This window comes from Eretmochelys imbricata, chromosome 1 (assembly GCF_965152235.1).
Source record: "Eretmochelys imbricata isolate rEreImb1 chromosome 1, rEreImb1.hap1, whole genome shotgun sequence".
Taxonomy (NCBI): Eukaryota; Metazoa; Chordata; order Testudines; family Cheloniidae; genus Eretmochelys; species Eretmochelys imbricata.
This window is the reverse complement of record NC_135572.1, coordinates 187,925,101-187,945,493: the sequence shown is the minus strand read 5'-3', so window position 1 is coordinate 187,945,493 and position 20,393 is coordinate 187,925,101. Positions and strand designations below refer to the sequence as shown.

Below are 20,393 nucleotides of genomic sequence, written 5' to 3'. Positions count from 1 at the left end.
CAATGTGGCACAAGCTTTCAGGAGAAACCTTACATGACAGTCTTTAGTGAACTAGTATGTGAATACTAGACCCAGGGATTCTTGTAACCTTTATGCATCCCTGTACCCTCTGCCAGTTGGCATCAGGAGGTCCTTGGATCACAGAAACACCGAACTGCCATTACTGTCTCTTACAGCACCTAAATTTCTTGGGAGATCTCCCATTTCAGAACTGATTCAGCTATGTCCATGTAGCATGAGAGAACAAAGAGAATGGGAGCACAAAGTGGTTAGGTTGCAAGCATGTGCCATACTGTACAAATACAGTCACTGGACAAGCTCACCACCAGCACAAAACTCATCCTGTCACTGGCCATGGCAAAACTGTTCCAAATAGAATAAATCACCAGTTTAATATACAGCAAGCCTTAATTTAGATATCATTTAAAAAAATACAGTCAGAGCCCAGGAACTGGGCTAATCTCTATATATTGGTACCAGATGTCAGCATTCTCTGAATTTGGTGCTGTCAGGTCCAATTCCCAGAGGACAAACACCAACATCATAGAAACTGCAATCACAACTGGCCTCTTTTTCGGCTGTTTCAACAGAGAGGCCAAGAACTGATTGGATCTTGGAGACTGAACCACATGCTCAGTCCCCTGAGGTGGTCCCTTCTCCAGGAGAGGGCTTGGGGCACATGAGTACGGAACTGTGAGGAAGAAGTTTGTAATGTCATTGCCCGTGCTATGACTCTTGTACGGATAAAGATGACTTCAGGCTTTCTGACTGTCAAGCTGGCACTTTTAACCAGCACTAAATTCACTTTAAAAAATGTTTAAAAAGCACGTCACTGGAAGCTGTGTAAGTTAAATACACATAGTTTGAACTGGGACCTTTTCCTGAAAAATAAATACAGGCTTATAGTTCTAACATGCAACATTTTTATGTTGCAATGTTTAGGGTAAGTTTTATGCAATTTCCTAATTGTAACAGAACAGGAATTGGCTGATCTGTTGGGGCTGTTACCTGACAAACATTTTTAGTAACAAATTTGCATGGAGGCTCTCACGTGGCTTTGAGTGGCTGGTACTTCAAACCTTGAATACTTTAGCTTTCTGACAGAACTCTATCAGAGCTCAACGTTTTCTGTGGTACACAGCGGAAAAGTGACTTTAATCTCTCTGCTTGTCACGTGAATGCACAGAGCTGGCTCAGCTCACAGACTGACCATTATCAAGCAGAGATTGCATAGCCCTCAACAAGAGTTAGCCAGACAAAGAAAGGGTCCTGTTCATGGAGAGACTATATGATCTAGACAGGAAGCTTGGCCCAGCTCACAGCTAGCCTGTGGTATCTGAAGAGAATATTAGTCTAGCCCACAGAAAGACTAAGAGCTGGCTCAGTGCAAAGATGGACTGTGTTATCTGCAGAGAGGGCTGGTTGTTCCCACAGACAGACCAGGTAGGATGGACAGAAATCTTGCCCGGCTTATAGCTAGACCGGAGTGGCCAACCTGTGGCTCCGGAGCCACATACGGCTCTTCAGAAGTTAATATGTGGCTCCTTGTACAGGCACCGACTCCAGGTGTGCCAGGGGGTGCTCACTGCTCAGCCCCGGCTCTGCCACAGGCCCTGCCCCCACTCCATCCCTTCCTGCCCCCTCCCCTTCGCCTGCCATGTCCTCACTCCTCCCCCCCAGAGCCTCCTGCATGCCACGAAACAGCTGATGAGGAGGTGCAGGGAGGGAGAGGGCGGCTCTGATCGGTGGGGCTGCCAGTGGGTGGGAGGCACTGGGAGCGGGGTGGTGGTGGGGGCGGGGAGTGAAGGGGAGCTAATGCAGGGCTGCTGACATATTACTGTGGCTCTTTGGCAATGTACATTGGTAAATTCTGGTTCCTTCCTAGGCTGGCCACCCCTGAGCTAGACTATGCTATCCAGAGATAGACAAGGCCCAAGCCCAGCCCCTGGAATGAAACCAAGACTAATTCACAGACAATGTTATCTGGACAGAGGGATGGCCCAGCCCCCAGGGGAGTAGATTATCTGGACAGAGGGCTGGACCAGCCCATGGAAAGACTGTACTGCATATTTGTTATTTTTACAAAGGGGGTAAGAATGTGAGTTAAAAACAGAACTAGTAGCTGGCAGTGTTCCCTCAACCTCATTATGCAAGGGCTTTGGAACCCTAAGCTCCTTGTGGAGCAAGAAGAAGAGCCCTTCTCCTTTCTCTAAGAAATATTTGAGGAAGAGAGAGAAGCCCAGATTTATTTCAGATGAGCTGTTGATCTGAACTGGCTGGGGTTAGGGGTGCTAATGACGCATCAACTGGCACTGCAGCCTCCTCTTCCTGATGTTGGGACTATTGCCATTGCTTTGTGACACTTTCAGCAAACAAGCCGTCAGTAGACTCACACAGTAATTGTCCTTGCCCACCGAGTGCCCAAAGTGACTGCTCATTAAGTGTCTGCCCCTAAGGCCAAAGTTCAGGATATTTTGCCAGCATTCTTCAGTCCAATATACCTTATCCAGTACAGTACACTCAGAAAGCACTGTGCAAGTATGAACCCCGTTGAGTCCAAACTGGTACATTCTGGAAGCACTGTTCAGCCTGGTAAATCCTATTCAGTTCAGTACGTCCAGCAAGTAATGTTCAGCCTGGTACACTCTGTTCAATTGGTATACTGTATCCAGCAGTCTCTCATTCATCTAGTACATCCAGGGAACGATTCTACAGGCTCAATCCATTTAATTAACTTCTGCAATTCAAACTACCAAAGCTGAAAGAATAGCACCCTCTTGTGACTAATGGGGGGAAGCAGAATGAACACTTCAAGTTTAAAGTAAGATAAACATTCAAAGAAACCTCTGGACCAGAGGTGGGCAAACTATGGCCCACGGGACCATCCTGCCCGACCCCTGAGCTCCTGGCCAACAAGGCTCGCCCATGGCCCCTCCCCCACTGTCCCTCCTCCCCCTCAGCCTCAGTGCGCAACGCCGCCAGCACTATGGCCCGCTGCTCCTGCTGGGCAGCGTGGGCGGTGTGGTTGGCTCCGGCCGGGCAGCGAGCTCCTGCTGTTCTGAGCTGCATGGTAAGGGGGTGGGTGGGGAAGGTTGGATAAGGGGCAGGGGGTCCCGGGGACCAGTCAGGGGCCAGGGAGCAGGGGGCGGTTGGATGGGGCGGAGGTTCGGGGGGGGGGCAGTCAAGGGACAGGGAATAGGGGGCGTTGGATAGGTGTGGGAGTCCTGGGAGGGGGGCTATAAGGGTGTGGGGGTGTGGATAGGGGTCAGGGCAGTCAGGGGACAAGGAGCGGGGGGGGGGAGTTGGATAGGGAGTGTGGTCCTGGGGGGAAGTTAGGGATGGGGGTGTGGATAGGGGTCAGTACTGTCAGGGGACAGGGAGCAGGGGGAGTTGGATAGGGGGTACTGTCCCAGGGGGCGGTTAGGGGTGGGAGTCCCAGGAGGGGGCAGTCAGGGGACAAGGAGCAGCGGGGATTGGATGGGTCAGGGGCTCTGGCAGGTGCAGTCAGGGGCCGGGAAGTGAGAGAGGGTGGATAGGGGGCAGGGGCCAGTCTGGGGAGGCACAGCCTTCCCTACCCAGCCCTCCATACAGTTTCACAACACCGACGTGGCCTTCAGGCCAAAAAGTTTGCCCACTCCTGCTCTAGACATTTGTTGAAATTGTCATGTCAGGAGGATGCTCCAACACCGCCTTTTCCATTTATTCCCCCTTTGTAAAGAACGATATAATTAACAATAGCTGCAGATTTTTATTGCACCAGTTTCAGGATTTATGACGGCATCGGTAGCTTGTGAGAGCAATAGAATCCAACAGGGTAAGATGGCTGGGCACAAAAAAATCCCTAGAAGTGTGTGTGAAATACATAATATACTTTACACACTTCTACTCCTGGGATAGTAGTGAAAGGTTCTTTTAAAAATACTGCTGTAGACGGTTTTCAAGGTTCTTTTAAAAATACTGCTGTAGACGGTTTTCAATGGCACTTATTGCCAGAGTGGCTGAGCACTTTTGTAACCAAACACCATGATTAATGGGAAGTTGGCAATTGTCACTTTTTGACAATACACTTTTGGTCTAATAATTGAAGTAATAAAACATAGTAGGTCTCCTTGTTCTCCTCCTTGTATCTCCATTGTTCACCTTTTCCCTTCCTTTGCCCCATTTGTTCCATCTACTGTATTTTAGTTTTTTTTCTTCTGTCTTCTTCAGCTGTCTGGTTTCCCTCAATCTAATTTTTCTATAATACAGTAACTCCTCACTTAAAGTCATCCCTGTTAACATTGTTTCGTTGTTACATTGCCGATCAATTAGGGAATATCTCATTTGAAGTTGTGCAATGCTCCCTTATAACATCGTTTGGTAGCCACCTGCTTTGTCCACTGCTTGCAGAAAGAGCAGCCAGTTGGAGCTAGTGGTGGGGGCTTGGAACCAGGATGGACCAGCAGTCTCCTATCGGCTCCCTGCTCCCCTAAGTTCCCTGTGCAGCAGCCACCCAGCAGGCTATCAGTTGCCGGGCAGTTCAGCTGTCCCTCCCCCCACTGCCATGTGCTGCTCCTGCCCTCTGTCTTGGAGCTGCTCCCAGGAGCCTCCTCCTTGCTGTGCGGGGGGGGGGGGGGAAGAGGGGTGCTAATGTCAGGGTGTCCTCCTTCCCCCACTCCTTTACCCCATTAGGCTATCTGCACAGAGCAGGGGGGGAACATGACAGGGCTCAGGATGGAGGGAGCTTGCTGGCAGCAGCTGCTGTCTCAACTAGCTGATCTACTTAAAAAGGCAGTGTACTTAGAGTATGGACAGCGTACTTAAAGGGGCAATGCACATCTCTCACACAAGGTGTGTCTCTGTCTTTCTCTGCCATGCTTTCTCCCCTCTCTCCATTCGTGTTGCCTTGTAGAGTGAGAGGCTACATTAACAAGTGTTAACCCTTGAGGGCTCAGCCAAGTGCTAGTTCATCATTTAGCAGTAAGGCATTCCCTGGGAAATATCCCACCGTCTTCTAGCCTCTGACTTCACCACCTCAACCAAGCTTAACAATCATCATTGCTGTGTACAGTATTAAATTGTTTAAAACTTATTCTGTATATATATATATATATATATATATATATATATAGTCTTTTGTCTGGCGAAAAAAATTTCCGTGGAACCTAACCCCCCCTATTTACCTTAATTCTTATAGGGAAATTGGATTCGCTTAACATCATTTCACTTAAAGTAGCATTTTCCAGGAACATAACTACAACGGTAAGCGAGGAGTTACTGTATTTAATTGCTAACTCCCTCTTTCCTTCTTTCACTTCCATTCCTCTCTTTCCCCTCCCTCTCTTTTTTCCCCTGTGGTGTTCTTTCCTTGTTCCACTGGTCTCCATTACTCCCTATCATTTTTTTCCTGTCCCAGTCACTCTCTCCCCTGCTCACTAACATTCTCTCCTGTTGTGAGCATCATTTATGGTGGAAAGGCTTTCTCAAAGCAGGTTATGCAATGTTTCCTAAAAATGGTCCGATTCTGGATTCACTTGATCTTCTCTAGAAGTTTTCTCTGTAGCCAGATCCCGTCGACTGAGAATGCTCCGTTCCCAGCTCTCACCTGTTTCATTCAAGGTTTTGTGATCTGCATTGTTGTAAAAGAGTGCAGCTGTCACAGTAGTTCACAGAACAAATTCAGTCTTTTATATAGCTGGGGTTTGTATTATTAATTGATGTATTAAATGCCAACTGGGACTTGAACAGAGAAGTGAGAGGAAGGAAGTTTTGAAGGAAATGCTGCTTAGAACACTGCTCTGTACTCAGATTACTCTGCCTATCTGTTCCAATGGTATGTTTGTACTGCAATTACGAGGTGTGAGTGCAGCTCAGCTAGACAAACCTCAGCTAGCTTTAATCTAGCTAGCTCAGGTCCCAAAGCAGTGAAGCCAAGAAACCTGGATAATCACCCAGGGGGCTAGCACATGCTGAAGCATGCACTGCTGCAGCTCCACTAGCTAGATTAATGCTAGCTTTGGTATGTCTAATCAAGCTGCAATCACCTTTTGACTGCAATATAGATATAACTAGAGTAGGAAGGTAGACTTCTCTCCAGTCTTTCAGCAGAAGTCAGGGAAAACAAGACTTAGCATTCCTGATACGTATTGCTGATTTTTTAAAAAGGGTCCAAAGGTGATACGCAATTAGAGGCCAGTAAGCCTAAATTCACTACCACGTAAATTGGTTGAAACTATAGTAAAGAACAGAATTATCAGACACATAAATGAACATGATATGTTGGGGAAGAGTCAATATGGCTTTTCTAAAGGGAAATTATACCTCACCAATCTGTTAGAATTCTTTGAGTGAGTCAACAAACATGTGGACAAGTGTATAGAGTGTGGACTTTCAGAAAGCTGTTGACAAGGTCCCTCACCAAAGGCTCTTTAGCAAAATAGGCTGTCATGGGATAAGAGGAAAGGCCGTCTCACTGATCACTAATTGGTTAAAAGATAGGAAAGAAAGAAGAGGAATAAATGGTCAGTTTTCACAGTGGAGAGAGGTAAATAGCAAAGGGTCTGTACTGGGATGAGTGCTGTTCAACATATTCATAAATGATCTAAAAAGGGGGTAAAGAATGAGATTTCAAAGTTTGCAGTTGATACAAAAGTATTCAAGATGGCAGTCACTGTTGGATTTAACTATGAGTTACAAAGGGCTCTCCCCAAACTGAGTTACTGGGCAACAAAATGACAGATTAAATTTAATGTTGATAAATGCAAAGTAATGCACATTGGAAAACATAATCCCAACGATACATGCAGCATGATGGGCTCCATCATCTAAATTAGCTGTTACCCCTCAAGAAGGAGAGCTTGGAGTCACTGTGGCTAGTTCTCTGAAGACATCTGCTTAGTGCGCCTCAGCAGCCATCAAAAAAGCTAAGAGCGGCTTAGGAGCCATGAGGAAAGGAACAAACAATGGGACAGAGCCTAGCACAATGCCACTCTACAAATCCATGGTGTCCAGGGAGCAGCTCTTCCAAAACCAGGGGGCAGCCCTACCCCCTGCTCTTCCGCCACCCTGGCAATAGCCGTGCAAAAAATCCTCGAGGGGGCAGGGTGCTTGGGACAAACCTGGGGCGCTCCCCCCAGAGCCCTGGGCCCGGGGGCTGCGAGGAGAGGAGAGAGCGACCCGCAGCAGCTCGCGCCTGCCGCGGCCTGGGGAGTCAGGCGCCCCTCCCACCCCTTCTCCCACGTGACCAGTTTGTTTATGTTTCACCTAACCAGTAGCAGCGTGTGAGTGCCACTCCCTCCCTCCCAAGCCGCTTTAACCCCGCCTCCGCCCTCCCAGTGCGAGTCGTTATTGGAGGAGATTCCGAAGGGGCTTTATTCATTGGCTGACATAGGAGCGACTACTTCCGCCGCACAGAGCCGGTGCGAGAATCTGTTATGTTTACCAGCGATGGACTTCGTGCCCATTCGCCCCGCCCTCTGGCAGAGCTCATTGGCGGACATGAGAGGGCGGTGTGCGCCCATTGGCTGAAAGCAGAATGACCACGCTCCACTGACGTACCGTTCCGCCTCCAACGCGCCCTCATTGGTGGAGACGGCCGGATGGCGGGTGCCCATTGGCTGAGCGTGGCGTGGCCCCGCCCCTTCAAGAGGAAACCGTCTGGCCGCCCGCTGCGAGCAGGGTTAGTTACGCTCTTAGCTATGAGGTGGCGGCTGCTCCTCCTCCTCCTCTGGGCGCTGGTGGTCGGCGCGGGGGCCGGGATCCCGCCGCATGAGGACGCGGCGCGCGTGGCCCGCTACGTGGCTCACCAGTGCGACTGGGGCGCGCTGGCCACGCTCTCCGCGCGCGAGCCGCTGCGGGGCCGCCCCTTCGCCAACGTCTTCTCGCTGAGCGACGGGCCGCCCGGGCCCCGCGGCAGCGGCGTCCCCTACCTCTACCTCACCGCGCTCGAGGTGTCCGTGCAGGACCTGCAGGTGAGCGCGGCGCGGGGCCCTGCTCGCCCCGGCGGGGGCGGGCCCGCAGGGTTGGGGCTGGGCGCAGCGGGCGATCGCTGACCCGAGTCCTTGCCGTGGGGTTCGCGTGCGTGTCACTGGAGCCGCCCCTCCCCGGCCCCAACCCCGGGGCCATCTGCCCCCGGCCCGGTGCCCCTCAGTGCGTCAGTGTCTGGTGCTGGTGAAATGCTGCACTCGCGGGGGGGGGGCGTGTCCCGGCCGCGTGTGCCGTGGCCGAGCTCATCGAGGCCGGTGTGTCTCGTCTGTGCCCCTCAGAGGGGACACGGCTTGATCGAGCAGCAGAGGGGACTGGGTCTGCTATTTCAGGCCACAGGGGAGCTCCTGATGAGCATGCCCTTCCTCCCCCATTTGTGAGTGGTGTCACACCCCTGCTGCGATATCCTGTGCACACACATCGCACGCGTGCCCGTTGTGGTACGCGTGAGAGGTCACACTGAACGGGTCTCAAGCATCCCAAGATCGCCAATTCCTTTTGAAGAGTAAAGGAAGTTTATATTGAGATCAGTCTTAATTTGGATGTTACTAGCAAACATCCTTGCCCAACAAGTTTCATAATTGGTGATAATAAGCAAGTTAATAATCATCTTATGGTATGGTATGTGGAAATGGTATGTGGTATGGTATGTGGTATGGTATGTGGAAATGGCGAGATGCATCACTCCTTTATTGCAATTATCCTTTCCTTAGCATCCTTGCAAAAGCTGCAAATATTAGTGTGTGCAAATTTGAAATAAAAGTAGGGATAATGGTGTATGAATTAGCTCAGACATTTGAAAAAACAGCCTAACTTCCTAACCTACTTGTTGCTAATATATTTGTAGTATGTGATATTTTCTTCAGGAGTTGGAACATGGTTTGCTCTGCGACTGCTATGACTTGAGTGCTGATTAAAATAGCCATTATGGAATACAGCATCTGGAGACATCAGAAGTATAAAGTGAAGATAGCGAAGCTGCTAAATGTATAGAAGAGGACTGGAGTGTTACAAGCAGCCAGAAAAGTAATCTCTAGGCAACTCTCCTCAAACATGTCATGGTCATCTATGACAAAAATGCACCATAGATGAAACTGCTGAAGCTCCAAGAGGGGGCACTGAGTAAAGCAGAGGACTCCAAAAAGATCAAAAAGGGGAGGGTGGGCACCAAATGAGCCACACGGGACTTGGGAGCTGAAAAAGTGGCACTGTTGGGCTAAAGCAACCAACGTTGTATCTATACTTCAGGAAAACAAAAACAACAACAAAAAACAGACAGCTAGTCTCGGAGCCCGGATTGACTGAATTGGGCTCACGGGCCTTGCACTATGAAGCTAAAAATATCAGTGTGAATGTTCCCACTTGGTCTGGAGCAGTGGTGGGCAACATGCGGCACATCAGGGTAAGCTGAAGGCGGGCCGTGAGACATTTTGCTGATGTTGACCGTCCCCAGGCACGGCCCCCCGCAGCTCCCAGTGGCCGCAGTTCACCGTTCCTGGCTGATGGGAGCTGTGGGAAGCAGTGGGCAGACTGATGGGCCTCATGCGGGGTGCAGGTTGCCCACCACTGGTCTGGAGCCTGGGCTCTGACTGGGTTTGAGAGCCCGAACGGGAACATATACACTGCTATTTTTAGCCCTGTTCCTTGAGTCCAAGTGAGTTGGCATCGGCTCTGAGATTTGCTGATTCAGAGTCTTTTGCACTGTAGATGTGCCTGAAGAGCTTCAGAGATGCTCAGACCCAAATACTTACTAAATTCATTTATAGCTGAAACAAAAGGCATATGAGAGCAGACTGAGACAAAGTCAAAGCAGCAACCACTGAAAGTCCCTAACCAGTTCCTGCTAAACTTCTTTTCTTGGCTTGGTGAAGAATAAACTAACTAGACTGATTTAGTGTGCTTAAGGCGATAGCAGCAGTTGGTTGTATGTACCAGGGCTTTGGAGCTGTGCTCTGCCTCCACTTCAGCTCCAGGCAAAAACCTGCAGCTCCACTGCTCCGGAGCTGCTCCGCGCTCCAGCTCCAGGCTCCACTCCAAAGCCCTGGTATATACAATGCAGTAGTGGAGGGGATGGGAGAGATTTTGTGCACTAGTCACTGCTACTGGTTTCTGTAAAGAATTTTAAAAGTAGTAGAAGTGTGTCATGATTCCCAGTGGGGGCATGAGATCCAGGAATGAGGAACCAATAGTGATGGTGTTGTTTAAAGAAATCATTAAACTATGTAATACCCAGGATGGTGCTACTTATTTTTACATGTCTGCACACACTCAAGTCACTGCTGAAGAGTGCAGTCTAAAAAACACGGATTTGGAGGAGAATCCAGTACATGATTTCCCCCTCTCTTCACTCCTGTTTTCCTTGTAAAGAAAACTAAAACATGGGCAAAACACTCATGAAGTTTTGTTTTAGCCTTTGCCTATATAACTAATGCCAATTTGCCTCTTGAATTATCTGTCTGTAGTCCTCACCTGGTTGGTCTGAATGCTTTGTAGTTACCATTTTTCCCTTTTAATTTCTATCTGTAATATTTCATGTATGAAACTATTTGTTTTAAGAAATATGGAGGTTTGATCAAACACTGCATTTTAGGACCCCTGCCTAACAGTTTTGACACTGTTATAGATTTTACTGTTTCAGTAGGCTCTTTCCAATCAGAAAGCTCCCCCACAGATGATGTATTCTCTTATCTATATTCTGCTGTTGCAGCACAGAGGTCAACTGTTTGGTTCACCATCTCATAGAGACCTGTGCCAGCAGATAACACCAAATAACTATGATTCAGCTTTTTTTGGAGTTGATCAACTTGAGCATTTGCACAGTCATAGTCTCGTGGTGGCTGTAGTTCCATAAATGCAGTGGGAACTTGTATAATGCTTAGGTCGCTTAAATTTTTTTGCTGAAATAAGCTATTCTAATGGAATTTCCCAGATGCAGATTGAACTCTTAGTTGTGTTTGGGGGGAAGGTGTGAAATATAATGTCAAATTATATAAATAATCTAGTGTTTTGAAAGGAGACTTCAGATTCTGAAATCAAAGAAATGCACAAGAAAGTTGGAAACTTATGCAGACCTACATAAAGTTTGTGCAAATATCCTTCCTTCTCTGCCTAGCTAAAAGCTCTACAGATCTTTGCAGTTACAAAACTAAATTCATTTGGGACCTAATTTAGATATGAAACAGTTGAAGTTGCTTTCAAATAGATTTTTACACTGCTAACTTAAACTGGATTTTTAAAACTAGCTTCAAACGTTGATGGAGTTGACAATATATAGATCATACATTAAATTCAGGTGTTAATAAGGCCCATTTTTTGAGGCCTCCAATTGTTAGACAGATTTTCCTGTTAGAACCTTCTAAACCAGGGGTCTCAAACTCAAATGACCACGAGGGCCACATGAGGACTAGTGCATTGGCCCAATGGCTGCATCACTGACACCCCACGCTTGCTGCTCCTGGCTCCTCCTCCACTCCACCCCTTCCATTAGGCCCCACCCTTGCCCCCATTCTAACCCCTTCCCCGAAGTCCCCACCCCAATTCCGCCCTCTCCCTGCCCCCAGAGGGAGCAGGGGGTGTGGCGGGGGCTCAGGGCAGGGAGTTGAGGTGCAGGAGGCGTGCAGGGTACAGCAGGGGGCTCCGGTCAGGGGTGTAGGGTGCAGCAGGGGATCAGGGTGCGGCAAGGGGCTCTGGGTAGGGGGTTGGGGTGCAGCAGGGGATCAGGGTGCGGCAGGGGGCTCCGGGTAGGGGGTTGGGTTGCAGCAGGGGATCAGGGTGCGGCAGGGGGCTCAGGGCAGGGAGTTGGGGTGCAGAAGGGGTGCGGGGTGTGGGGTCTGGTGCGGCGCCGCTTACCTGGAGCAACTCTGTGCACCGGGGCCAGGGCAGGCTTGCTGTCCGCCTGTCCTTGCCCCACGCTGCTCTGCTCCGCTCCAGGAAACAGCCGGAACCACGTCCCTGGGGGTGGGGGAGGGGGCACATGGCTCTGTGTGCTGCTCTTGCTGCTCCTCCAGGTACCTCCCCTGAAGCTCCCATTGGCCGCGGTTCCCCATTCCCGGCCAATGGGAGGTGCCTGGAAGCAAGAGTTACGCATGCAGCCCTCTTCCTTCCTCCCCAGGGCTGCAGGGGCATGGTTCCGGCCGCTTCAGGGAGCGGTGCGGGGCTCGTGGTGCCCCGGGGTAGGCAGAAGGGCGCGCGGGAGCTTGGTGGGCCACACGAAAGAACCCTGCGGGCCCCATTTGGGCCGCGTGTTTGAGACCCCTGTTCTAAACTGTGTGGTCTTTCAGACCTATTCAGAGGCCATCTATCTAGGGCAGTGGTCTCCACACTTTTTTGATTGCGCACCCCTACCAGTAAAAAACTTCTGAGCATGCACCCCCAATATATGTATATTTATGTATAAATTATATACATGTACTACTGTACTAATATATTATGTAAATTATAAAACATACACAAAAGTAGAAATTAAAAGACGATGAGATAAAGATGAAATAAACAATATTTTCAAAAAATTTTATTTTATTTAACGGTACAAAAAACCTTTTTGCACACTAAAAAAAAGTTATTATTAATAATAATATTTGTAGTGAGAGCAATGTGATTGAATATGTTTTATTATTTTTTAAAATCTTGATTGAACACTTTGTGATACAGTGGGTGCTCAGGGTGGGGTGTGGGCTCTGAGAGGGAGTTAGGGTGTGGGAGGGCGCTCAGGGTGGGGGTGCGGGAGGAAGCTCAGGGCTGGGGCAGGCAGGAGGTGCAGAGCACTTACCTGGGGCAGCTCCTGTTTGGTGCAGGTGGCTCTGGGCCGGAGGACTCAGGGCTTCCCCCCCCCCCCCCCCCCGGTAGCAGAAGACCAGCTTTGATGGATAGACTGAGCCTATTCCTCAGTTTTGAATGGATATATCCATAGTTTGAAAAGATGCATTCTGAACTTGGTGGACACTGATGCAATTATTTTAAACCGGGTTTAGGCTGGTATTCACCAGCACCTGGGATTTCCTGGGAAATTGACAACCCTGCAATCAGTTTATTTTAACAAACTTAGTTATGTAATGCATTGTTTTGGGACAGCTTTGCCATTTACCTTACTGCTTGTATTTCAGGTGGATGCAAATGCCTCCCTAACAGTGTCTTTGGCACAGACTCCTTACTGCAAGAAGAAAGGGTATGATCCCCAGAATCCCCTGTGTGCCCACGTTATCTTCTCTGGGACTGTTGATAAGGTAAACAACTGAAAGTCTGCACTGAACAGGACAGTATTGTGTACAAAGCAGTACTCTTTAGTGAACAGAGAATAGAAATCTGTACAGAAGTGTAACATTACATACTTGACAGAAAAGATTCAAACTAATCGAATGATTCAGGCTAAGCCCTTTGACGATATAGCAATTTAGCTCGTAGTTTCCATTAGTAGATTAAGTCACAACTTCTGACCAATACTCAAAGTATCACTGAGAGTCTCTAGAGAGAATTCTATAGAGGTGTTCTTGGCAGAGCTACTACAGTGAGGGAAGTCTCTAATTTCTGTGGTTCTTTTTTTAAGAACTAACAAATCTAAGCCAAGGTTCAGTCAGTACAAAATAACTTAATACTATGGTAAGTGCTCAGTCCGGTTTTAAGTGACCTGAATGATTAGGCTTCTACCACTTTACATCGTTAACAGCTAGTATGAGGCATAAAATTGTAGGAGTTCAAAGATGGAAAAAATGTTGCATCATCTGTTGATCTTCCTGCCAGTGCAGTACTGTATTGTTTCCTGCCATTTACTAGTGCTTTTTTCAATCTAAGTTAGTTTTATCAGCCTTCTGTGGGACACTAGACACACTTTGTCATTCAGTCTGAATTTTTCCCTTTAGTATCATCTCATTACTGATAATTATTCCCTCTTAGCAATACCGTAAATAATTCCTTACTTGGTGTTTATGCCCTTCAGATATGAGTACACTATATTTTTCCAACCCCTTAATTCACTGTTCCCACATTTAGCTCTCAATCTTACTTTGTAAATCTGTTCTTCAGTCCTGCATAATTTTTATTACTCGTTTGAGCTCCCTCCAGTTTAATATGTTTTTGGTAATTAGGTGCCCAGAAGATACAACTGCACCTGGAATATTGCATCAGCCATGTAGAAAGGATCAACTACAGTAGTGGGCAACCTGCAGCCTGTCAGGGTAATCCGTTGGCGGGCCGTGAGACAGTTTGTTTACATTGACCGTCCGCAGGCACTGCTGCCAGCAGCTCCCAGTGGCTGCGGTTCGCCGTTCCCGGCCAATGGGAGCCGCAGGAAGCAGCATCCAGCGTGAAACAAGAATAAGGGAGATGGCCCCCAAAAATATGCATGATAAACTTGTATTTAATACACAGTACGTTATTGAACCACTACAGAACTATTTACAAAAGACAGTACTGTCAGGCTGTAGTTTGCATAAATGAATAGCTAGTGTTGCTGGTTACTCTCTCTCCAGACAGGGATATGACATCTTTTGCCAGAGTCTTAGTTTTAAAGGAACTAATATAACTTTCTCATTTTTGCTGAAACTTGCTTGTTTATCCTAATAATGAAGTTACCATCCCTGCTCCCTACCCTTTGTTTCCTAAAAGTTGTTTCTGTATCAATATTAAGTTATCCAGTTGAGAAGTAGAATTAAACCAGGTACTGCATCATTGAGACAGTCACCTTTTTCAGCTCTTGTAAAATGTGCTCTATAGAGGTGTCATTTCTAAAGCGCACTAATGTGATGTACAATAATTGCTCCATGTATACATTGCTGGTGTGCTTTAGTGTAGTGCACATGAATAGGGTCTACCTGGACCAATTAACGTGCAATACGTTAGTGTGCTTTAGAAACCGCACCTCTGTGAAGCGCAGTGTCCCACAATGTAGTCAAGCCTTTGGCTTCCATTACCTAGTCTAATTAGTGTCACAAAGATTTACCTATGATTTTTTCCAAACAGTGCAGTTTCAGTCTGGGGCCAATCTTTGTACCCAAGCAAAATTATCTCTTCATAAAGATATTACCTTACTATTCTTTGTCTGAGACTAGCTTTTCTCTATGGGGGAAAGAACTTAATCTGTAGCTGAAGTAGTACTTTATTGTGGCCAGAAGAGCAATGGGAATATCAAATGTTCTTAATTTCAAAAGAGATCAAACTAGTAAGTAAACAAGTGTCAATGATATCCAGTAAACATACTCAAGAACGCTCCTCTTCTTCAGGTGAAAGAAACTGTGTATCCTACAAGGAAACTTGCAAAGCTGCTATATGGCTCTCTCTCTTACTTTTTACTCACTATTACCAAATGATTGGTCTCTTCAACAGATATAGTCTTTGGCATTAGTTGATATTTTAAAGAAATAATATTGAATAAATGCAAACTTTCATGGGATTTATCTTTCTCCTCATTTTAAATTGTCATACATCAATCAGGGTGCAATGCTTTTCTATGGATATTATTTCTCTCTTTGGATAATATTTAATTATAACAGTTACTGCTTGTTAATTTCCAGAGGTGATACTTAGAATGGTGGATATATCCATGCTACAGAGGAACTCCTGTTGGTACATGTATATAGCTTTCTGGGGCAAACCTCAGTCTGGTGAATCCTCCCTGTCTGGGTGGATGTGGGGTACTACAATTTGGGAGGGAAACTTATTTTACTCTCATATTAGTAGAATATTCTTATTGGCAGTTGATTTTAAATGCCTCTAAATTAGTCTTTTACCAATGAAGTTTACATCTTTTGTAATATGTTGCTGGTTACTTGTTAGGTGAATGATACAGAAGCTGTCTTTGCAAAGCTATCGTTATTCAGTCGACACCCTGAGATGGCAAGCTGGCCTCCAGATCATAACTGGTTCTTTGCCAAATTCAACATCACCAATATCTGGGTCCTGGACTACTTTGGTGGGCTGAAAACTGTGACTCCACAAGAATATTACAATGTCACACCTTAGTAAGTCCCTAAGTTTGTCATATACTTGTCCATCTCATATGGAAAACTGCAAACTTAGTCTTAGAACAGCCCCATCAGAGACAGCAGATATGAACTGTGGTCTTGGGTGTTTTTTTTTTTTTTTTTTCCTTATTGATGTCTTTCCCCCAAGTGATTTATTAAGTGGATGTTTGTCCCTAGCGTAAAGAAATTGCTATAATGTGAATATTCCTGTTGATCAATCCCTGAGAGACAAAGCTTTCCCTTCAATAGTTTCCTTCCTTTCACCTTTCTGTATGCACTTTTTGGTATGTGAGCAGGAATTCTACCCACTTGTAATCTTAGCCAGAGGAGTATCTACTAAAAGTTGTGAAATACAAAAGTTTGGGACACTTTCCTTTTTAAGAAGGATCATTATGGACAGCTGTAATTGTACCTCTAACTTAAACATAATTTCTAGGGGGAAGGCTCCTTTGGAAGGAGCACTGAGAGACAGTGCTGTCTCTTTATTAAGTGCAGGATGGAAAGATATCTTGTTTGGTGTAATGGTTAAGAATTGTGAGAACACTCAAATGCACTTATGCTAGGATGTGGTTCTTATTGTTTGATAGATCATTGTACCGGCTGCTGGATTATTCTGAGGCAGAATACTCAAGAGTCATACACAACGCCTAAAGTCTCTTATCACAGTACTGGGTGTCTACAAGTCCTGCTACATAACCTTTGTTCAATGGGACAGAAGGCTGCAGAATGAAGTTCCAAAATTTTTCTTGAACTTTTTTTACCTATAGATTCAACTTAATAACTCTTCTTATTTTTACCTTCTTGTAGGTAGAAGAAAATCCTGGATATTATCGACATACAAACTAACTTCCTGGCCTTTCGCCATGCTTTCTGCTTCTCATTCGCTCCTAGAGCTCAGTTAATATGGCAAAAAAAATTACAGATGTGCTCAATTTTTAATGAGCTTGCTTTGGGTATACTCCCACCTGTTCGTATTCACATCTCACAAACATTTGTGTGATTGAGCTTGTACTGGCAATAATGATGATCACACAAGTGAATTTCCAAATCTCATGTGAGTATGCTTGTTGAGGAAAATGTGTTAATCAGGGCAGGCCACACTCAAGTCTACACAAATCTGAGCCCATGTGGAATCCCCTCCCTCCCCTGTTCCAGGGAATGGAGAAGGAAATGGAAAGCCTCTGTTCTTCCCTCTTCTCCTTAACTTTTCTGGATTGGATAGTAACTGCCTCCCCCAACAGGGAGGGAGGGGGCCTACTAGTAGGGGGAACACAGCTGCCCTGTATGGTCATGTAAAGACACATTTTCCCCCCCAGGGATTGGGGAGGGTGGAGTGCTGTGCAACCAGTGGCATCAGGGATCGGCACCAAGTGGTGTCAGCTACAGAACAGAGAAACAGGCTGCTGCTTCTGCCGTGTGAAGCCCAGCCAAGCTCTCTCATCATTGCCCATCTCCATAAATTGGGGCCCAGTCAAATTTCTGTTGCTAGCTGTGCTACTGATGTTAATCACAACTAATCAGCACAGTTTAAATCATATGTCTGAGTACAAACAGTTTTGCAAATATCAATCTGTATGGTTTTAAACAATTATGTCTAATAAATAAGGCTAAGATTTGGTCATGGGTGTTTTTAGTAAAACTCAAAGACAGGTCACAGGCAATAAACAAAAATTCAGGGCCCTGACTTGTCCATGACTTTTGCTATAAATTCCCCTGAGTAATTCTTAGCTGTTCGTAGGGTGCCGCTGCTCAGACGGCCCTGGGGTCAGTTGCACTGGCCGCTGCAGCTGTGGATGTCATCCACAGAATCTGTGACCCCTGTGACAGACTTGCAGCTTTACTAATAACTCGGGTTATGATTTGTTCTGGATTGTCTGCATGCAGAAAAGGGCTAAGTTTATTTAAAACTACTTGAGTATTAGCTCAGTTATACACATTTCTGTGCCTTAATTAAATCATTACTGTTTGTGGGTTCTCTAGAAAGAGAGAACGTCTTAAAATATCAGTTATGTTCTGGGTCATAGTCTTTGGGGCAGAGTAAACTGTAACTAGCTACGTTCTGCAGTGTGGCCCAGGGCTGACATTATCTAGAATATGGAATGAACTAATCACATCAAGATGGAGAGTGAATTGCTGTGGACCTGAAGGCTCCAGGAACCTCAATTGCACATTATTGATGAGTACAGCTGCAGTCTGAAACACTTTCTGTTTAGGTACTTGTATAGCTCTCATCTTTATGACTTCACTGCGGTGAGTCGACAGCTGACGCTCCCCTGTCGACTCTGCCTGCACCTCTCTCTCCGGTGGAGTACCGGAGTCGATGGGAGAGCGCTTGATTTATCGCATCCAGACTAGATGCGATAAATCGACCCCTGCTGGATTGATCGCTGCCCATTGATCCTCTGGGTAATGTAGACCAGCCCTCATTCACTTGTCCCCTACATAACATTTGGCTTGTGAGTTTAGTGTAGGCACTGTGAAAAAGGGGTCCATTATTTACTAGTAGCGTCTAACTTCTGAATCCATGAAGAAAAGTCTTTTACTTTATAAATCTAATAAATTGATAGTTGAACAACTTTTTCTCCCAACAATAGAACTGGTTTGTGAGGCAGGTATTTTTAAGCATATAAGGAACTTTTCAGTGAGTAACCCAAAAGTGGGGGAGAGGTTTATGAAATGTAATATAGCTGTTTCATCCTTTGAAGTGGTCTTAGTTCACATTAGCTAATGAAAACACTTATGAAAAACTTAGTTCCTTGCTCTTTAAAAGTGTCCCTCCGTCAAGCAGGATTGAATTACAGAATTAAGCCTCTATTTCTGTCCTAGCTGATCTCCCAAGTGCTAAGTTCACAGGAAGTGTCAGAAAGGACCACCTCAGCAGATTAATTTAAATTGAACTCATAATGAGGAAGTATTGTCTGGTGGCTAGAGCAAGGGACTTGAGAATCAGGATGCCTTAGTGAATCAGTAGCAGGCACAGAAATAGAACAGTGTCCATAGCTAAATTGTGTAACCTCTCCTCTTCTCTATAGTGTGGCTGTATTACTGTTTACCTTATAAAGTGTTGGAAGATTTGTAAATCACTTTGATTATCTCTGATAAATTATCAGTCTGCTGTAGGTAAACTACTCCCTTCCCTTCTATGTAAAGGGAAAATCTAGCCAAGTTTACTACATTTTGAAACACTTTTGGTAAACTAATTGGGAAGATAATTGGGAACTGAGGAAGCTTGCAATTTGGAAATGACTCATGTTGGATAGATAATGCTGAATCTAGATGCAGAACGAGCAAATAATTTTATGTTTAAATATATATTTTTAAAAAATTGGAGAGCTCTTAAGTGACTCTAAATTGTCAGAAGGACTCGTTGCATCCATTCTAAGGGAAGTCCTTGGATGCTCTTCTTGTGCTTCAGGAGAGTGACTTATGACTCAGTATATTTTATTCTGTGTGAACAACCTCTGGTGCTGGGCATCTGTAACAATTAAAATCTATTTTTATGGTGAATGGTGTTTGGTTTAGTTATTTCACAGGATTTACTAATTTTTTCCACTCTTCCTCTTCTCCCCCTCTCCCCCCCCGTTCTTGCCATGTAGCTGTGGATGTGGATTGCCAGAAGGAATGGGGGATCTGCTCTGTCAAAGCCTGGCTTGCTCTAATCTATCTGGCTTTATGCCTCCATCTTCTTTATTCCTTCCCTACATTAATGCTGTCACTTTGTGGTAGTCTAGAGAGCGATCTGATCTTTTCTGGGGGTGGGGAGAAGGTTTCATTCACATAAACCAAGACCTAGAGATGTTATACTGGGGAAAGGAAGGACTCTTTGGGTCAACACTAGACCTAATAGGCAACAAGTCTGATTTGCCCATTCCTCTTTCCATATTTTACCACATCTAAACCTATTCCACTGATTGTCCTTGTTGCTGACATTTTCTTGTTTTCATGACTTAAACCCATTGCTCTGTATTTTACTAGTAGTGATCAAAGTGTATTCATCTTCCTCCTCTTGTATATTAACCCTCTCAGTGTTTTGTGTAGTTCTGACCCCCTAAATGGTTTTTTAAGACTACATTTTTCCATGTAAGGGATCACTGGGGTTGTTCTTACTGTCATTTTAGTTGATCACTGAAATGGGTCACTGACTTTCTCTTTAAACCTTAAATGTGACTATCATTCTGAGTGTTCTCTATTAAGGTCTGTAAGCAGTTATACTCTCTCCTTTGCCCCTGCCTAGCATGACAGTCTCCTTATATTAGTCTTTTCTCCTTGCACAGATTTCTTTGCTGTTCTGTGGATTGGGGTGGAACCATTTGTTACTATCTTCCAGTAATATTACACAATTATTTAGGATAAATTGGAATATTTTTTTCCAGTAGAGTCTATAGTAATGGAATTTTGATAAGTAATGGAATTTTGGCCTACATTAGCACTTGGGGCAGAATACTAGGATGAATGCTTCTTCTGGAAAGAGTGATA

The 20,393-nt window shown here is 45.8% G+C and overlaps 1 protein-coding gene across 2 annotated transcripts; it reads left to right on the top strand.

The window, feature by feature from the left end:
• The first annotated feature begins 7,562 nt into the window (after positions 1 to 7,562).
• Positions 7,563 to 19,424, top strand: CREG1 (cellular repressor of E1A stimulated genes 1). 2 transcript variants are annotated; one of them, XM_077820341.1, is made up of 4 exons: positions 7,563 to 7,949; positions 13,065 to 13,184; positions 15,730 to 15,914; positions 16,725 to 19,424. In XM_077820341.1, coding segments are annotated over exons 1-4 (678 nt in total). In that variant the 5' UTR covers positions 7,563 to 7,577; the 3' UTR covers positions 16,726 to 19,424. The 2 variants fall into 2 exon arrangements, with proteins under 2 accessions (XP_077676467.1, XP_077676475.1); XM_077820349.1 differs by lacking the exon at positions 16,725 to 19,424 and having other exon boundaries at positions 15,730 to 15,915.
• Positions 19,425 to 20,393: the final 969 nt, after the last annotated feature.

Excerpts from the sequence above, each read along its gene's own strand:
- CREG1 (XM_077820341.1), top strand. The coding sequence starts at position 7,578 with ATGGCGGGTGCCCATTGGCTGAGCGTGGCGTGGCCCCGCCCCTTCAAG. Across the intron at positions 7,950-13,064 it reads TGTCCGTGCAGGACCTGCAG|GTGGATGCAAATGCCTCCCT; the intron begins GTGAGCGCGGCG and ends CTTGTATTTCAG. Across the intron at positions 13,185-15,729 it reads TCTCTGGGACTGTTGATAAG|GTGAATGATACAGAAGCTGT; the intron begins GTAAACAACTGA and ends GTTACTTGTTAG.